This window comes from Lagenorhynchus albirostris, chromosome 13 (assembly GCF_949774975.1).
Source record: "Lagenorhynchus albirostris chromosome 13, mLagAlb1.1, whole genome shotgun sequence".
Classification (NCBI taxonomy): domain Eukaryota; kingdom Metazoa; phylum Chordata; class Mammalia; order Artiodactyla; family Delphinidae; genus Lagenorhynchus; species Lagenorhynchus albirostris.
In genome coordinates this window covers 69611668-69624846 of record NC_083107.1, presented here as the reverse complement: position 1 = coordinate 69624846, position 13179 = coordinate 69611668, and the positions used below count along the sequence as shown (strand labels likewise).

At 37.2% G+C, this 13179-nt stretch overlaps 1 protein-coding gene across 2 annotated transcripts in view; it reads right to left on the bottom strand.

Moving 5' to 3' along the window:
* The window catches only part of ASXL2 (ASXL transcriptional regulator 2), a 126604-nt gene that overhangs the window by 7968 nt on the left and 105457 nt on the right, over window positions 1-13179 (bottom strand). For both annotated transcript variants that reach the window (XM_060169139.1, XM_060169138.1), the window contains 4 exons: window positions 12066-12229; window positions 8034-8130; window positions 5620-5725; window positions 2570-3287 (listed from right to left, as the gene is read on the bottom strand). In XM_060169139.1, the coding sequence (XP_060025122.1) occupies window positions 2570-3287; window positions 5620-5725; window positions 8034-8130; window positions 12066-12229 (1085 nt within the window). The remainder of the gene's footprint in view (window positions 1-2569; window positions 3288-5619; window positions 5726-8033; window positions 8131-12065; window positions 12230-13179) is intronic.

Genomic DNA, 13179 nt, shown 5'->3' with positions numbered 1-13179 from the left:
TCTAAGAAAATGCATGTCATCTTTCTGGAACTCCTTAAATTGAGACTAATGAAGTCACTAAAGATTTTTCATTATCTGCAATACCCATTTCTAAAAAGGTCAGCAGTCCTGAAGAATTCTCTGTCATTCAGAAGTTAGACCTCTAGGATTTTGTAACACCTGTCACAAAGCCCACATATTTCTCATCATGAGATATACTCAATCTCTCTCTTAAAGCTGAAATCTACTTTACATCCAACTGCACACAGTATTTTAGAAGTTGCCCAGGATAAGAAAGAAGCAACTGTTGCCCCTTGGTAATACCATCTAGCAGAGACAACTAATAGGGGGAAAAACAGATAAAACTAGAAAATTAAAAACAGGAAAGTAAAAAGCACAGTTGTGCAGGGGAATCATATATAGGGAACAAGCAATCTTACATTAGAATAATCTTGAGAACAACAACATATCCAGCACAATAAAGGATACCTATCATAATGACTGAATATCATTAATAACATGTTGATTAAATAAGGACAATCCTTAAGAGTGGTTAAAATAAAAAGTTTTAATGCTTAAAAATGAGAATTTTCAGTTATTTAGGTAACTAGTCCTATTACCCGTTTATATAGAATAAATGAGATGTTATACTTTTTTTTAAAGTACAAAACCCACACAAGCTTTCTAGGCACTGATAACAATTCAACAATTTAACTTATTGAGAAGCCCTACCCTGGTATAGCAAAGGAATTAGATTCTTTCTGTTATAATTGTATACTGAATGGAAAATACATAATGTCTGTTTGAGTTGTCCATCTCTCTATATACATATATGTACACATTTTATATTGTAGATATGCATATATAAAATAGATATATGTGCATATATAATTTTATACACATATACATATATAACATTTGTAATAAAATTCAAATTTTGTTTTTCTATTTAAGTTTTGTTTAAAAGATTTTGTTCTGTTATAAATTACATTAAGCTTTGTCTAAGAAAATGGGATTTGAGACAGGGTCTAAGGTAAGAGTGTTACTAAAGCAACTTCTGGTGGAGTTTTTGGGGAAATGAGAAAGAAGTAAAAGAAAGGAAAGAAGTTAAATAACATTAACTTGGTCACAATGGATTTAAGTTTTCAGTGTAGAGTCTCTTTGGATTAGCAGAAAGATGAGGAAATAGAAATGATCGTTCTTACCCAGCGTCATTTATATAAAGTAAAACCTAGACTATAACTCAGCTCTCAGGTTTAGAGATAAGTTCTAATTGACACCCATTAAAGAAAGGTTTCTCATATTTTTATAAGAAGAATACAAGTGATTATCATAAAACTCAGAATCTCTAGCAAAGCATGACAGTGTATGCTAAATAGAAAAATATCAAAAAAAGAAAAAGAAAAAAGGAGAGATTCCTAAGTGCTGCAATCACAAATCTTAAAATTAAAAAGTAATGAAGAACATCATACTATTATGGTGCAAAATGAGAGAGAGAAGTCTCACAGTGCGTGAAACAGGTCAAGTACTAGTAACTGAGTGTTTCCAAGGGATATTCCCAGGTAGGACTTTGGTTAGTCTAAGTTGAATAAAAAAGGGAAAAGAGTATTTCTATTTGGCTTATTTTGTTTTACTTATATTCTAATGTGAATGAATGCTACCCAGTGCCTGGGTTCATAGTAGACACAACAGTGTTAATAAATACTATTAATAAAATTAAGAATGAACTGCAAACTGATATTAGGCACAAGCCCAAGTACACACTAAGGTAGTGACACTGCTATAGAAATTTAAAAGATCTGATATGCAGCAATATAGGGCTAAAACACAAGTTAATCACATATCCTAAGCAGTAGAGCTTAGCAAGGCTATTCCATCTTACTAAGGTCCCTCAAGTGACCAGTGGTGACTCATGGCAGCCGCACACATTTCCTTTAAAAGGTTGGAACTAAAAGGTAGTTCCAGGCTCTCAGAACATCAAATCAGTTATGGCAGCAATAATTAACACATTATTGACCAGGGATTTTTGTAGAAACTAATGCCTGTGGCCGTAATATGTCTCCAGTCAATAAAGTGTTAAATATCATGGCTCTTGATACAAAGATGTGATCTCTTAATCACATCAATGACCTCCTCCTGTTTATTATTATACTTATTATTTTGTCACATGAGACAAAATACTTTCCATAACTGTCTTAAAATACAAGAGTAGCCAGCAGGGGTGTGGGTGGGGGTGGACTGCATTAGATATTCAGATATCTGAATAAGTATTCAAACCCCAAAAAGGATGTGTGAGGACGCAGTTCTTTTATTTATGATTTTTTTTATTGGAATACAATTGCTTTACAATGTTGTCTTAGTTTCTGCTGTAGAACAAAGTGAATCAGCTATATATATACATATAAGGATGCAGTTCTAAATGCCTGTTTCTTAATAATTTTACTCGTGTATGACCACAGTTACATGCATATCAAATATATACAACTGCTTCTGCATTAAGAAATACCACAAATATTTGAAACTTAGTAGGTACAACCAAAAACTTAGTGTTCAGACCATCTTTCTTTTTCAATTCTTCCCGCTCTCTTACCTTGAGAGGTGGTACTTTCCGCACCTGGAACCTGTCCCCTCTACTGAGAAAGGGCTGTGGGGAGACTGGAAATGGCTGCTGGTGCTGGCGATCCTCAGTGACACGTGGTCTCTTCTCCCAGCTTGTAGGGGCCTCTTCTTGGGTGACAGAAGGTTTCCTCTTGAGGTTTTCTGGGCTGTGATCAGCCAGAGCTGATGGAGGCTCTTTCATAGTGGTCTCCTGTAGACCTGCTTCTACTATGGGCTTCACTACTGTTGTTTCTACCCCAGGGCTCTTGGGTTTGCTCAGGGATGTAACTAAAGCTTCTTGGCTTTCATTTTTATTATAATTTGAAGTTGTAGTGAGATGACTCTCTTTCTCAGACTTCTGTTCAGCAGAGGCAACTGGCTTTTGCTCCAAGAGAGCCTCATCCTTTGGGCACTTGATGGGAGGGACGCTGCTAAGCTCATCTGTATTGGGAGCTGAGGAAAGCAGGGGCTCTGGGGATTTGGACTTTGGCTGCATCTTATCTTGGCTTTCATGCTCTTCTTTTCTGACTGGTGATGGCAGCTGTAGTACTTCTTCTTTAGACACTAACTGGGGAATTACTGAGACTATATTGACAGGAGAGGCCTCTGAAGGAAGCATGGATTTTGGTTGCTCAGCTGGGGTTTTCTTTACTTTGGGATCGTTGGGTGAAGCTGTCAATTTCTTTGAATCTTCAAGGCTCAGGCCAGAACTAAAAGGTGGAAGAAAGAAATATTGTAGTTGAGAAATGGCCTATGTTATTGAATATGAGATAACGGTGTATGGCAATGCCTAGAAGAACCTGTGACACTTAGTAGGTAATTTTCATATATCATCTTCACTATTATTAATATTAGTGAAGGGTCTGGAGCCAGAGTACCTGGATTCAAATCCTAGCTCTGATACCTACTATCCATGTAATAAGTAAGTGACTAGCCTTCTGTATCTCAGTTTCTTTAATTGTACGTTGTTGCTATTATGAGTAACTAAATTAATGCATGTACAGTACTTAGAATAGCACGTAGCACATAATAAAAGCTCAATATAATGTTAATTATTATTACTTCTGCTTACAAAGGGGCTACATTGCCTAGAGGCATGGATCACAGACTACCCACAGAGAAGTTAAAGAAGACAAAAACCCATGTACCCTGGGACTGTGGGTTTGGACGGTGATCAGCTCTACTCTGCAGTACCTGTAGAAAGGCTGGCCCAAGAAATCTAAGGGACCCAGGGGAGACAGTAGGAGAGCTGGCTGTCAATATTCGCTAGAGGTTGAAAACGAGAACTCTGAGTTTTTGGAAAGCCTGTTTAAATTTCACTTGGTATAGCTCTAAAATTCTGAGATCAAGTGCCTCTGAGCTATCCTGGGAGTGAAGACCAAGTGAGACTTCCACAGTGTGGCCTGGCTAAGAGCTAGGCTACCCTGTAGGGGTCACTAGAGACTCCTCCTACAACAAGCAAAAACAAGATATCCCTCTTTGGTGACTTCAATAATCAGTACCGCACCCCTGAGATGGAATGGCTGAGGACAAATCTGGACAGTAATCAAATATAGTCCTTCCAAAAAGCTGGCAAAAAGTAATAGCTAAAAACAGAAAGACCCAAGAATGGCTGTGATGCTCCATCTTATAAGGAGGGAATGAACAATATTTATGGAATAACTGCTGCCTATAAAAATGGTCTAAATGTATTCACCCTCGTTTCTGTAGAAAAGCTCAAAGCTCACACCAAGAAGGTAGAAAAATTGGTGTACGGCGCTCTTCATCTCATTAAGAATCACTTCTGAAATGACCATGAACGGGATCAATGAACACTACATGGAGATAAGGAAAAGAGCCATTCGTTCTCAAGCTATGGTTATGGAGTATCCTTAAAGGCTGCCATTAGGTAGGAAGGGAGACTAATAGACAATTAAAACTCCGGGTGTTCAATTCTATTTCAAACAATACAGCTCCACTGTCATCTATTTAAGTGGCCCCATTAAGGTTTTTTTTTTTTTTTGGCTGCACCGCATGGCTTGTGGGACCTTAGCTCACTGACCAGGATTGAACCCGGGGCACAGCAGTGAAAGCTCCGAGTCCTAACCACTAGAACACCGGGAAAATCCCCCCATTAAGATTTTAAGATTTTTTTCTGTTAGGAAAAAAACTGACTCAGACTATATAGCCCCTTGAGAAAAGGGTCTGTATCTTGTTTCAGCTATGAATATCTCCCAGTGCCTTCTACAGAAGAAAGGCTGTTTAATTACACGTTGAATACAATGGTCCATATTACAGGATTCCTTAGTGATTCTGGATAAGTTATCCTATTGTGGGATAACTGACTACAATAAAAAATATATAGAACTTCAGTATTCTTATGTATTATAAAGTTACTGGAAGAAAAACCAATCTATTCAAAGTAAGGACTCTAATTCAAGATAATAAAATCTTTTTTTTTTTTAATAAAAAAAAAGAAACCACACCATCTACAATGGTAATGTGTTAAGAGTCAAGGACTAGGACTTCCCTGGTGGTCCAGTGGTAAAGAATCTGCCTTACAATGGAGGGGACACAGGTTTGATCCCTGGTCAGGGAGCTAAGATTCCACATGCTGCGGGGCAACTAAGCCCGTGCGCTGTAACTAATGAGCTTGAGTGCCTCAACGAGAGAGCCCGTGTGCTCTGGAGCCCATGCACCCTCGAGCCCATGCGCCACAACTAGAGAGAGAAAAACCCACACGCCACAACTAGAGAGAAGCCTGTGCGCCACAAGGAAGAGCCTGCACACCACAATGAAGAACCCACGCACCACAACTAAGACCCGACACGGCCAAATAAATATTAAAAAAAAAAAAAAAAAAAGAGTCAAGGATTACGAGTAATCCAACTCTGTGTACCTACGATTCGTAAGAAAAAAATATTTTTCTTGGTAAAAAAGAACTAGTGGAAAAAAATGAAGGAAATCGCAGACTAGATTTTCTGGAAAGGTAATAAGATGAAGCACCACATGACGTATGTATAGGAATTAACACTGGTTTATAGAACCTGTCTTGATATTTACCTCTGACCATAGTAGCTTTCAAAAAATTGTTCTTTCCAAGGCTCTACTTTTTTCTCCTTCTCAATCTCTTGTCGAATTCTCACCTGCATCTCAGGTGTAAACTCACCTGTATGTACCAAGGGGGGAAAAAAAGATATTCAATAGAAATATGCTATTTGCTACTTTCAACTATTTGTAAATCATGACAGACTCATGCATGAGTCAGAATACTATCACATGAAAGTAACAGAAATTCCCCAAAATTCCTCATTGTAAGGGGAACTACCTAGGAGCCGTCAGGTGAAATAAAAACCCTTGCACAGCACTCCATGTAGTTGCCAGTGCGCAGCTGAAGTTAACTGGCCACTTCTCTGGGCCTTCCTTGTAGCAACCCTCACCTCTGCTTCAAATATCATAGTCCCTCTAGATTTCTTACAAACCTTGAGTCTGTCATTTCTTTTCCACTGGAAAAATAGACATCTGGTCATAGGCTTTCAGTAACTAATGCCACTGGACACTTTATTATTAAAAAGTTCTGTTTCTCCAAGGCAACCTGTGTTTTAGGCCTTTTAGCTCTAACTGCATAATGAACAGTTATGGCCCTGCTTAAAGACATTTGAGGTTCCAGTAAAAAGGTAGGTAGTAGGAATTCCCTGGTGGCCCAGTGGTTAGGACTCTGCTTTCACTGCCGTGGGCCCAGGTTCAATCCCTGGTTGAGGAGCTAACATCCTACAAGCCGCACGGTGTGGCAAAAAAACAAAAAAAGTAGGGAGTTATTTTGGAGGTGTCAGTTTTCTAATTGTTCCAGAAACTGTATGAGTCTAGTGCCCTAGCAACAAGACACTCAATATGCCAAAGACCCAGCTGCTCTGAATATGCCATTTATTTTCAAAACTACCAACCACACCTCAATTCTTCCCACTCCATCAGCAGAGAACAATGAATGTGCTTGGTAGGCCATCGTCAAACCTGTGACTCAGACAGGCTGTTTTTTTATTCTCTAATACCCAGGACATTAGAGAATAAGAAGTGGAAATGGCGGATTTGAAGTTTAAGACCTCCTGGGGGTAAGAAGAGGGAAAGGAAAAGTGTTAGAGGACAGTGGATATCACAGTCCTAGGCATATGAGTGGGAGAAGAGGGATCTGGCTGTCAGAATCCAACCCAGAACTTCTGAATTTCTGCTCTTTGGTTGTGTCTACTGTGCTTGATAGAATGAGGAATAAATAGTATTGAATTCTGTTCACATGTATACAGTGTTCAAAGTTTTTGCTGCTCACGAAATATGATCGCATGACTATAGGTATAGCAGTGACTGCTCATATGCAAAAAAAAAAAGTAACATAATAATCAAGGTATCACTGTTGATAATATCTACTTTTAAAAGTTGGGGAGTAGGGAACATAAATCCAAATTATTCTAAAAGAAAGTACTGGTAACAGGCATGTTTTAAAGTGCTCATGTGATTCTGACTCTTTCAGAAAAAGGGGGTCTCTGCTCAAGGAAGTCTTTAAGAAAGAGAAAGGTTGAAAGTAATCAGTAAGAGATCCCTTCTACACAGAATTTGCCCTGAAAAGAAAAACAGGAAGGGAAAAGTCAACAACTACTGTGAAAAGTAGAGATATTAAAAAAACCCACTGAAGTGCAGGCAAAACAAAATCATTGTTTTTGGGGCCCGGATGTCTGTATTTTAAAAAAATATCACAAGTGATTATAATGAGCAGTCAGGGTTAAGAACTGCTAATAGTGACCGATACTACACGCTACACAATCAATCACTTTTTTATGCTTTGTAATATACCCTCTATAAATCTGTTAGATCAGAATTAGAAACACGGCAAAGCAGTAACCACAGGTAGCAATTCTTGATCATAACCTGTATTTATTAAAATGCTCTGGCTGCTACTGAACTGTATGCTGCAAATGGGTGAATTTTATAGTATGTGAAACATTTCTCAAAGCAGTTTTTTAAAAAGTTCTTAGTTTTTTAGATTCTTTTTACTGTTAGTTTCATTGAGATTGGGCAGCAAGAAAGAAGTTATCTCACTGCTTACCAAACCATGATTCACAGCACCATAAAATAACTCTAATTCTATATTCTGCTTATTAAAATTTCAATTCTTAGGCATTAAGCTAGAATTAATGAAACAGAATCTTTAGGAATAGGGCCTAAAAGTCTATATATTTTTTAGTTTACCAGGTGACTTTAAACCCTTAAAGAAACATGCTGCTGAACTCCTCCTGGAGCCAAACCTGGTTACATGCTCTAAATAAAAGTCTAGCAGTGTGTTTCACATAGAATAGCTAGTTCTACCTTATGAAATGTTCTATCTTTTGCTTTCCAAAACTGGACAAATACCCACTGAGGCTCAGAGGTGCAAATATGCCCTCCAAGTGCATACACATCCTAGGAGACACGTAAAGTTGAACACTTACCTTCTGAAAGTCTTTCCTTCCAGCCTTGGGCTGCTGAAGTGAAGAACTCATTATTAAGGGCTGAGCCATTTAACTTCATCAGACCATCTGGACCAACCTGGGTCAAAGAATAAGCCACAGAAAGAAGCTTAGAAAGAAAGCCAATTGTATCATGTGGAATTTGACGTTCCTGTCCTTTTAGCAAAGAATGTGTGTAAGTCAAATTTTACAGAAACATGACTGTATCATACCATGCTGCTTTATTATGGACACTTCTATTTTATAATGCAATATTATTTTTTTTCTAAAAAACTTCTTTCCTGTTTACCTCTCCTCCCTTCTTCCTCTCCTTTCAATTCCATTCCCCACTGGTTAATTATACTCAAAGAATCATCTGCAAACAAATACATATATAAGAGGTTTTTTCTGAGAGGTTCATTATTTGTTTTACAAAACTGTGACCAAGTTACATACACTACTCTGAAACTTACTTTTCTCACATAATACAAGTGGAAGTTTCTCCAAGTCAACTGGCATAGTTTTAGTTCCTTTATAATAGCTGCAGATTGTTTCCCTGTATCAATGTCCCTCAATACATTTACCAATGTCATGATCATAAACATATATTTTGTTTCCAGTGCTTTCCCATAATCAACAAAGCTGCAATAAGCATTCCAGTAAAGATGAATATACTAGTGCTTTTTTCTATGGGATAGGTTCTGAAAGCAAAGAAATATTTGTGTGTGTGTGTGTGTGTGTGTGTGTGTAACTAAAAGACTATTAGATTATTTTCCAGAAAGGCTAATAAAATAATTCACATTTCTACTAGAAATACACAAGCATACTCCTTATCTTGTGAACAAGAGATATTAACATGCTATTTAATTTTTGCCTATTAATGAGTTTGAAATGATTAAAATTTCCTTCATCCTGACTGCTAGAGTTTTGTGTATCTTTTTGCATGTTTACTGAATATTTAGATTTGCCATCTAGTGAAATGCCAATTCCTATTATTTGCTCATTACTCTATGAGGATGCTTATTTTTAACTATCTTGTGAGAATCCTTTGCATGTTATACATAGTAAAACTGCCACGTACTTTAAAGATATTTCCTCCAATCTATCTGTTCACTGACTTGATTTGTGATGTCTTGCCAAAAGGTTTTTTTTTTTAAGATTCTTCTCTGCATTAGAGATTTTATTAACTGTCATTCTGCCCAAAGTTAATATCTAGATTTATACCAGAATCTCTATGCAGATTTTTCATTAATAAAATGATCTTGGGCTTCCCAGGTGGCGCAGTGGTTGGGAGTCCGCCTGCCGATGCAGGGGACGCGGGTTTGTGCCCCGGTCCGGGAGGATCCCACGTGCCGTGCAGCGGCTGGGCCCGTGAGCCATGGTTGCTGGGCCTGCGCGTCCGGAGCCTGTGCTCCGCAGCGGGAGAGGCCGCGACAGTGAGAGGCCCGCGTACCGGTAAAAAAAAAAAAACAAAAAACCCCACAAAAGATCTTAAAATTCACATGGAAAAAAAATTAATATGAAAAACTGAGAGGGGGGAATTGCCTTTCCAATTATTAAGCATACCACACAAAACCACTGCAATCAAAACAATTATTACTAGCATTAGAGTGAATAAAGAAATGAGTGAAAGAGGAGAGAGTGCCTATAAATATAAACTGCCTGTAAATGAATAGAATATGTAACAAAGATGGTATTTCAAACTGAGAGAAAAAGACGGTTATATAAATAGGTACTGCTGGAACAATTGGCCATCTAGTCGGTAGAAAATACGCTGAGCCACAATTTCAGAATAATATAAAAAATATTCTAGATGGATTAAAAGACTAAATTTAAGCTTAAAGTCATAAACAATATTTTGAAGAAAATTTAGGTAACTATTTGGACATCCTAGGGATTAAGGAACTCAACTCACTTTATTTTCTAAATCTATCTGGGCCAATATTATTTTCCCCTGGCCCTAGAGCAGAAATTGGAAACTTTTCCTATTAAGAGATAGACTACGAATAGGCCATATACTCTCTGTTGCAACAACTCAACTCTTGACACTGTGGCAGAAAGTAGCTATAGATAATATGCAGAAACTAATGGGAGTGGCTGAATGCCAATAAAACTTTATTTACAAAAACAGGCAGTGGGCTGAAATTGGCCTGTGGGCTACAGTTTGCTGGCTGCTGATTTGTACTCTATAGATTTGGCAGAGGAGTAACAGGCTTCCCTATGAGGACAGGTCATCCAACATCTCCTTGAATATTCCAGTGCTGTGCAAGTTTCTCCAAAACAAGTCAATCCATTCTACAATTTAATAGCTCCAACTGTTTAAAAAAATGTTATTTTAACCACAAATTTGCTTCCTGGAGAAACGAAGAAGTTTACCTCTTCCAAAGATTGGCCTTCAAATATATCTGAAGAGAGATGTTTTAATCCATGCCCCTCCCTTATTCCTTTCTCTGGTCTAAATAATGTTTTTCGACTGTTCATTGTTGAGTACTCCATACACTAAAAGATGGTTTCCAATGTTTCATGCTAGTAATAACCAGAATTTTTGATAAACTCCAAATTTCATCTGACAATGAAGCAGAATTTCATTAATAAATTCACTAATAATTTCACTAATAAACTCCATATTCCATATTCTCAGATTACTATGTCCTCCACCACAGTAACTGAAAAAGACAGGCAAGTAACCTCCTATTAAAAATACACCACAGGAATGGGAAGTTGGGTAAGTTTTAAGGTCCCTTTTAATTCCGAAATTACATGTGGCAATTCTCCTTCTAAGACAGGATAAGGGCCATTAGTCAAAAGACAGTTCTGAGGAACCCACACTAGAATTCTATAGATATATCCTCTGTTAGGTGTTGTGTTATTAGTCCCAACCTAAAATTTGAGTCTTTAAAAAAGATGAGAGCAATCCTTAGCAAGAAGAGAAGCTCTCTAAAAACTCTGCCAAAACTTCAGTCTCCTAACTTGTTCTAACCAAGAACTGGGCATCCCCAAAGCTATAATTTCTCCAAGGAGTGTTAAGGTGGGGAGAGCAGCAGCTGGGAAGGATCAGTTTTACTTCTTTGTCCCTACTGCTGGTAGTGTACCTGACTTATCTGAACTCCCCAGAAATAGAATCTGACCTTTCACAGGTGCTGATTCATAGCAATATGAAACTGATATCAATATAATCTAGTAGAAGAATGATTTTCAGAATGAGGAAGGTTTAGTTTTGACTTTTCTATAGACTAGGGAATATATCTAGTTTTCTTACTGTAAAACCAGGGAAAACAACTCTCTCTCATAATGTTTTTATAATAATTAGAAAAAAGTGGAGTGCCTAACAGATTACTTAGAACATAGGTACTTCGAAATAATCATTAATTAAAAAAAAAATCTCAGAATTGAACAAACCTCACAAAATCATAATGATCCTTTTGCAGAGGAGGAAACAGAAGATCAAAAGGGAGAGTGACTTGCTAGTCACTCCTTCCTTGATGAAAGCCTAAGTCTTAGACTTTTGCCTTATTCCTGACCAACCTAAACCTCTCTGGTCCCTGCCTAGACTCTTCCAAACCTTTGACATTTCTTCTGGGTACTGTTTTGTTTTTTTAAGGAGTATAACTTATATTGGATTTCAAAACTTATTACTGAAGCAATAAATGTTTGTTTTAGAAAAATTTAACAAAAGAAGGAAAAAATAATTAACATTCTTAATCCCATCAAAAATCCACTCAAAAACCCCAGTGTAACGCCTTAAGACAATTCTTCCTCCTGAACTATATTCTGCGGATGTCTACATCCTAGTATGATAGCTAGACAAATTTTATTCCGTAATCTTGACATTTCTGATAAGAGGGTTCTTTTCCTTTATGAGCCTTACAGGGCCAACCTATTAAGAAATATTATTTCTTGTTTAACACCTTTGATATCACTTCTTTACAGGTACACACAAAAGCCATTTAAAAAGTCTTAAGGAGTTCTAAAGGTAATGATTGAAGGAAGCCCCAGATGGGTTATAAAACTGCTGATATGCCTGAAAGAACGCACCTGTCGATCCACCTCTGGAAGTAGTAGAAGCAGTCGCTGTTGGCAATCTCCAGGAAGGACTGAAAAGGTGTGTTTGTTGATTAGTGCTCGTAGGTTTGTATTAACCAGAATGGAGTCTGGTGTCTCAACATCAATTTCAGCACATTTAGTCCTCTTCATTTGCCCTATAAAAATATGGAAAAGAATCACTTGGGCCTCCTTCACATTCCTGTTTCTAGCTAAACTATACCTTCCTCTGCAGTGCAAAAAAACCACGGTTGTAAGTACTTTAAAACATCACACTGTGAAGAAGGTAACATTTAAGGTTCTCAGAAATAAACAAAGCCAAGTTTTGTTCGTTCATAAAGGATAAAAGAATATAAGTTATCTTCCCTGCAAAAATGGAATAAAGTCTGTAAAAGTACATCTTTTCCCATACTAAAAATACATTTTATGTTTGAGACTCGATCATTTCTCAATGGAACTAGGGAAGTTTATAATAAATAACACATACACAGAATGACTAAAAAATGGAAAAATTCAAATATATATATAAATCATACTGAGGCTCTTTTTCCCTTCCCGTGATAATTATTTTCATCAATTTTATTTGCATTAGCTAAAAATGTTATGATTGAATAGCTTAGCAGTCAACAGAAAATCTGTTCACAATAGGAAGGTTTCAGTCTTTCAAAAACACTGATGGATTTGAGTACAAAGTTTAAAACTTTTGCACCAAAAAAAAAAAAAAAGACTAACTTGGAAAAATATCTGCAAGCCATGACAAAAGGTTACTATTCTTTTTTTTTTTTTTCCGGCTGCACTACGCGGCATGCGGGATCTTAGTTCCCCATCCAGGGATCGAACGCATGCTCCCTGCAAAGGAAGGGCAGAGTCTTAACCACTGGACCGCCAGGCAAGTCCCAGAAGGTTACTATTCTTGATATTAAATGTGCATCTATAAATCAACATGAAAAAGATAAACATCACCAAGAGAAAAATGAGCAAAAGGAATGAACATGCAATTCATAGTTGACTAACCATAAACAGCTGCTAAGGTATTAATATTTAAAGAAATGTTAGTTAAACTAATGAACATGTTTTGTCTATCAAATGGCAAATATTGCAGTATAGT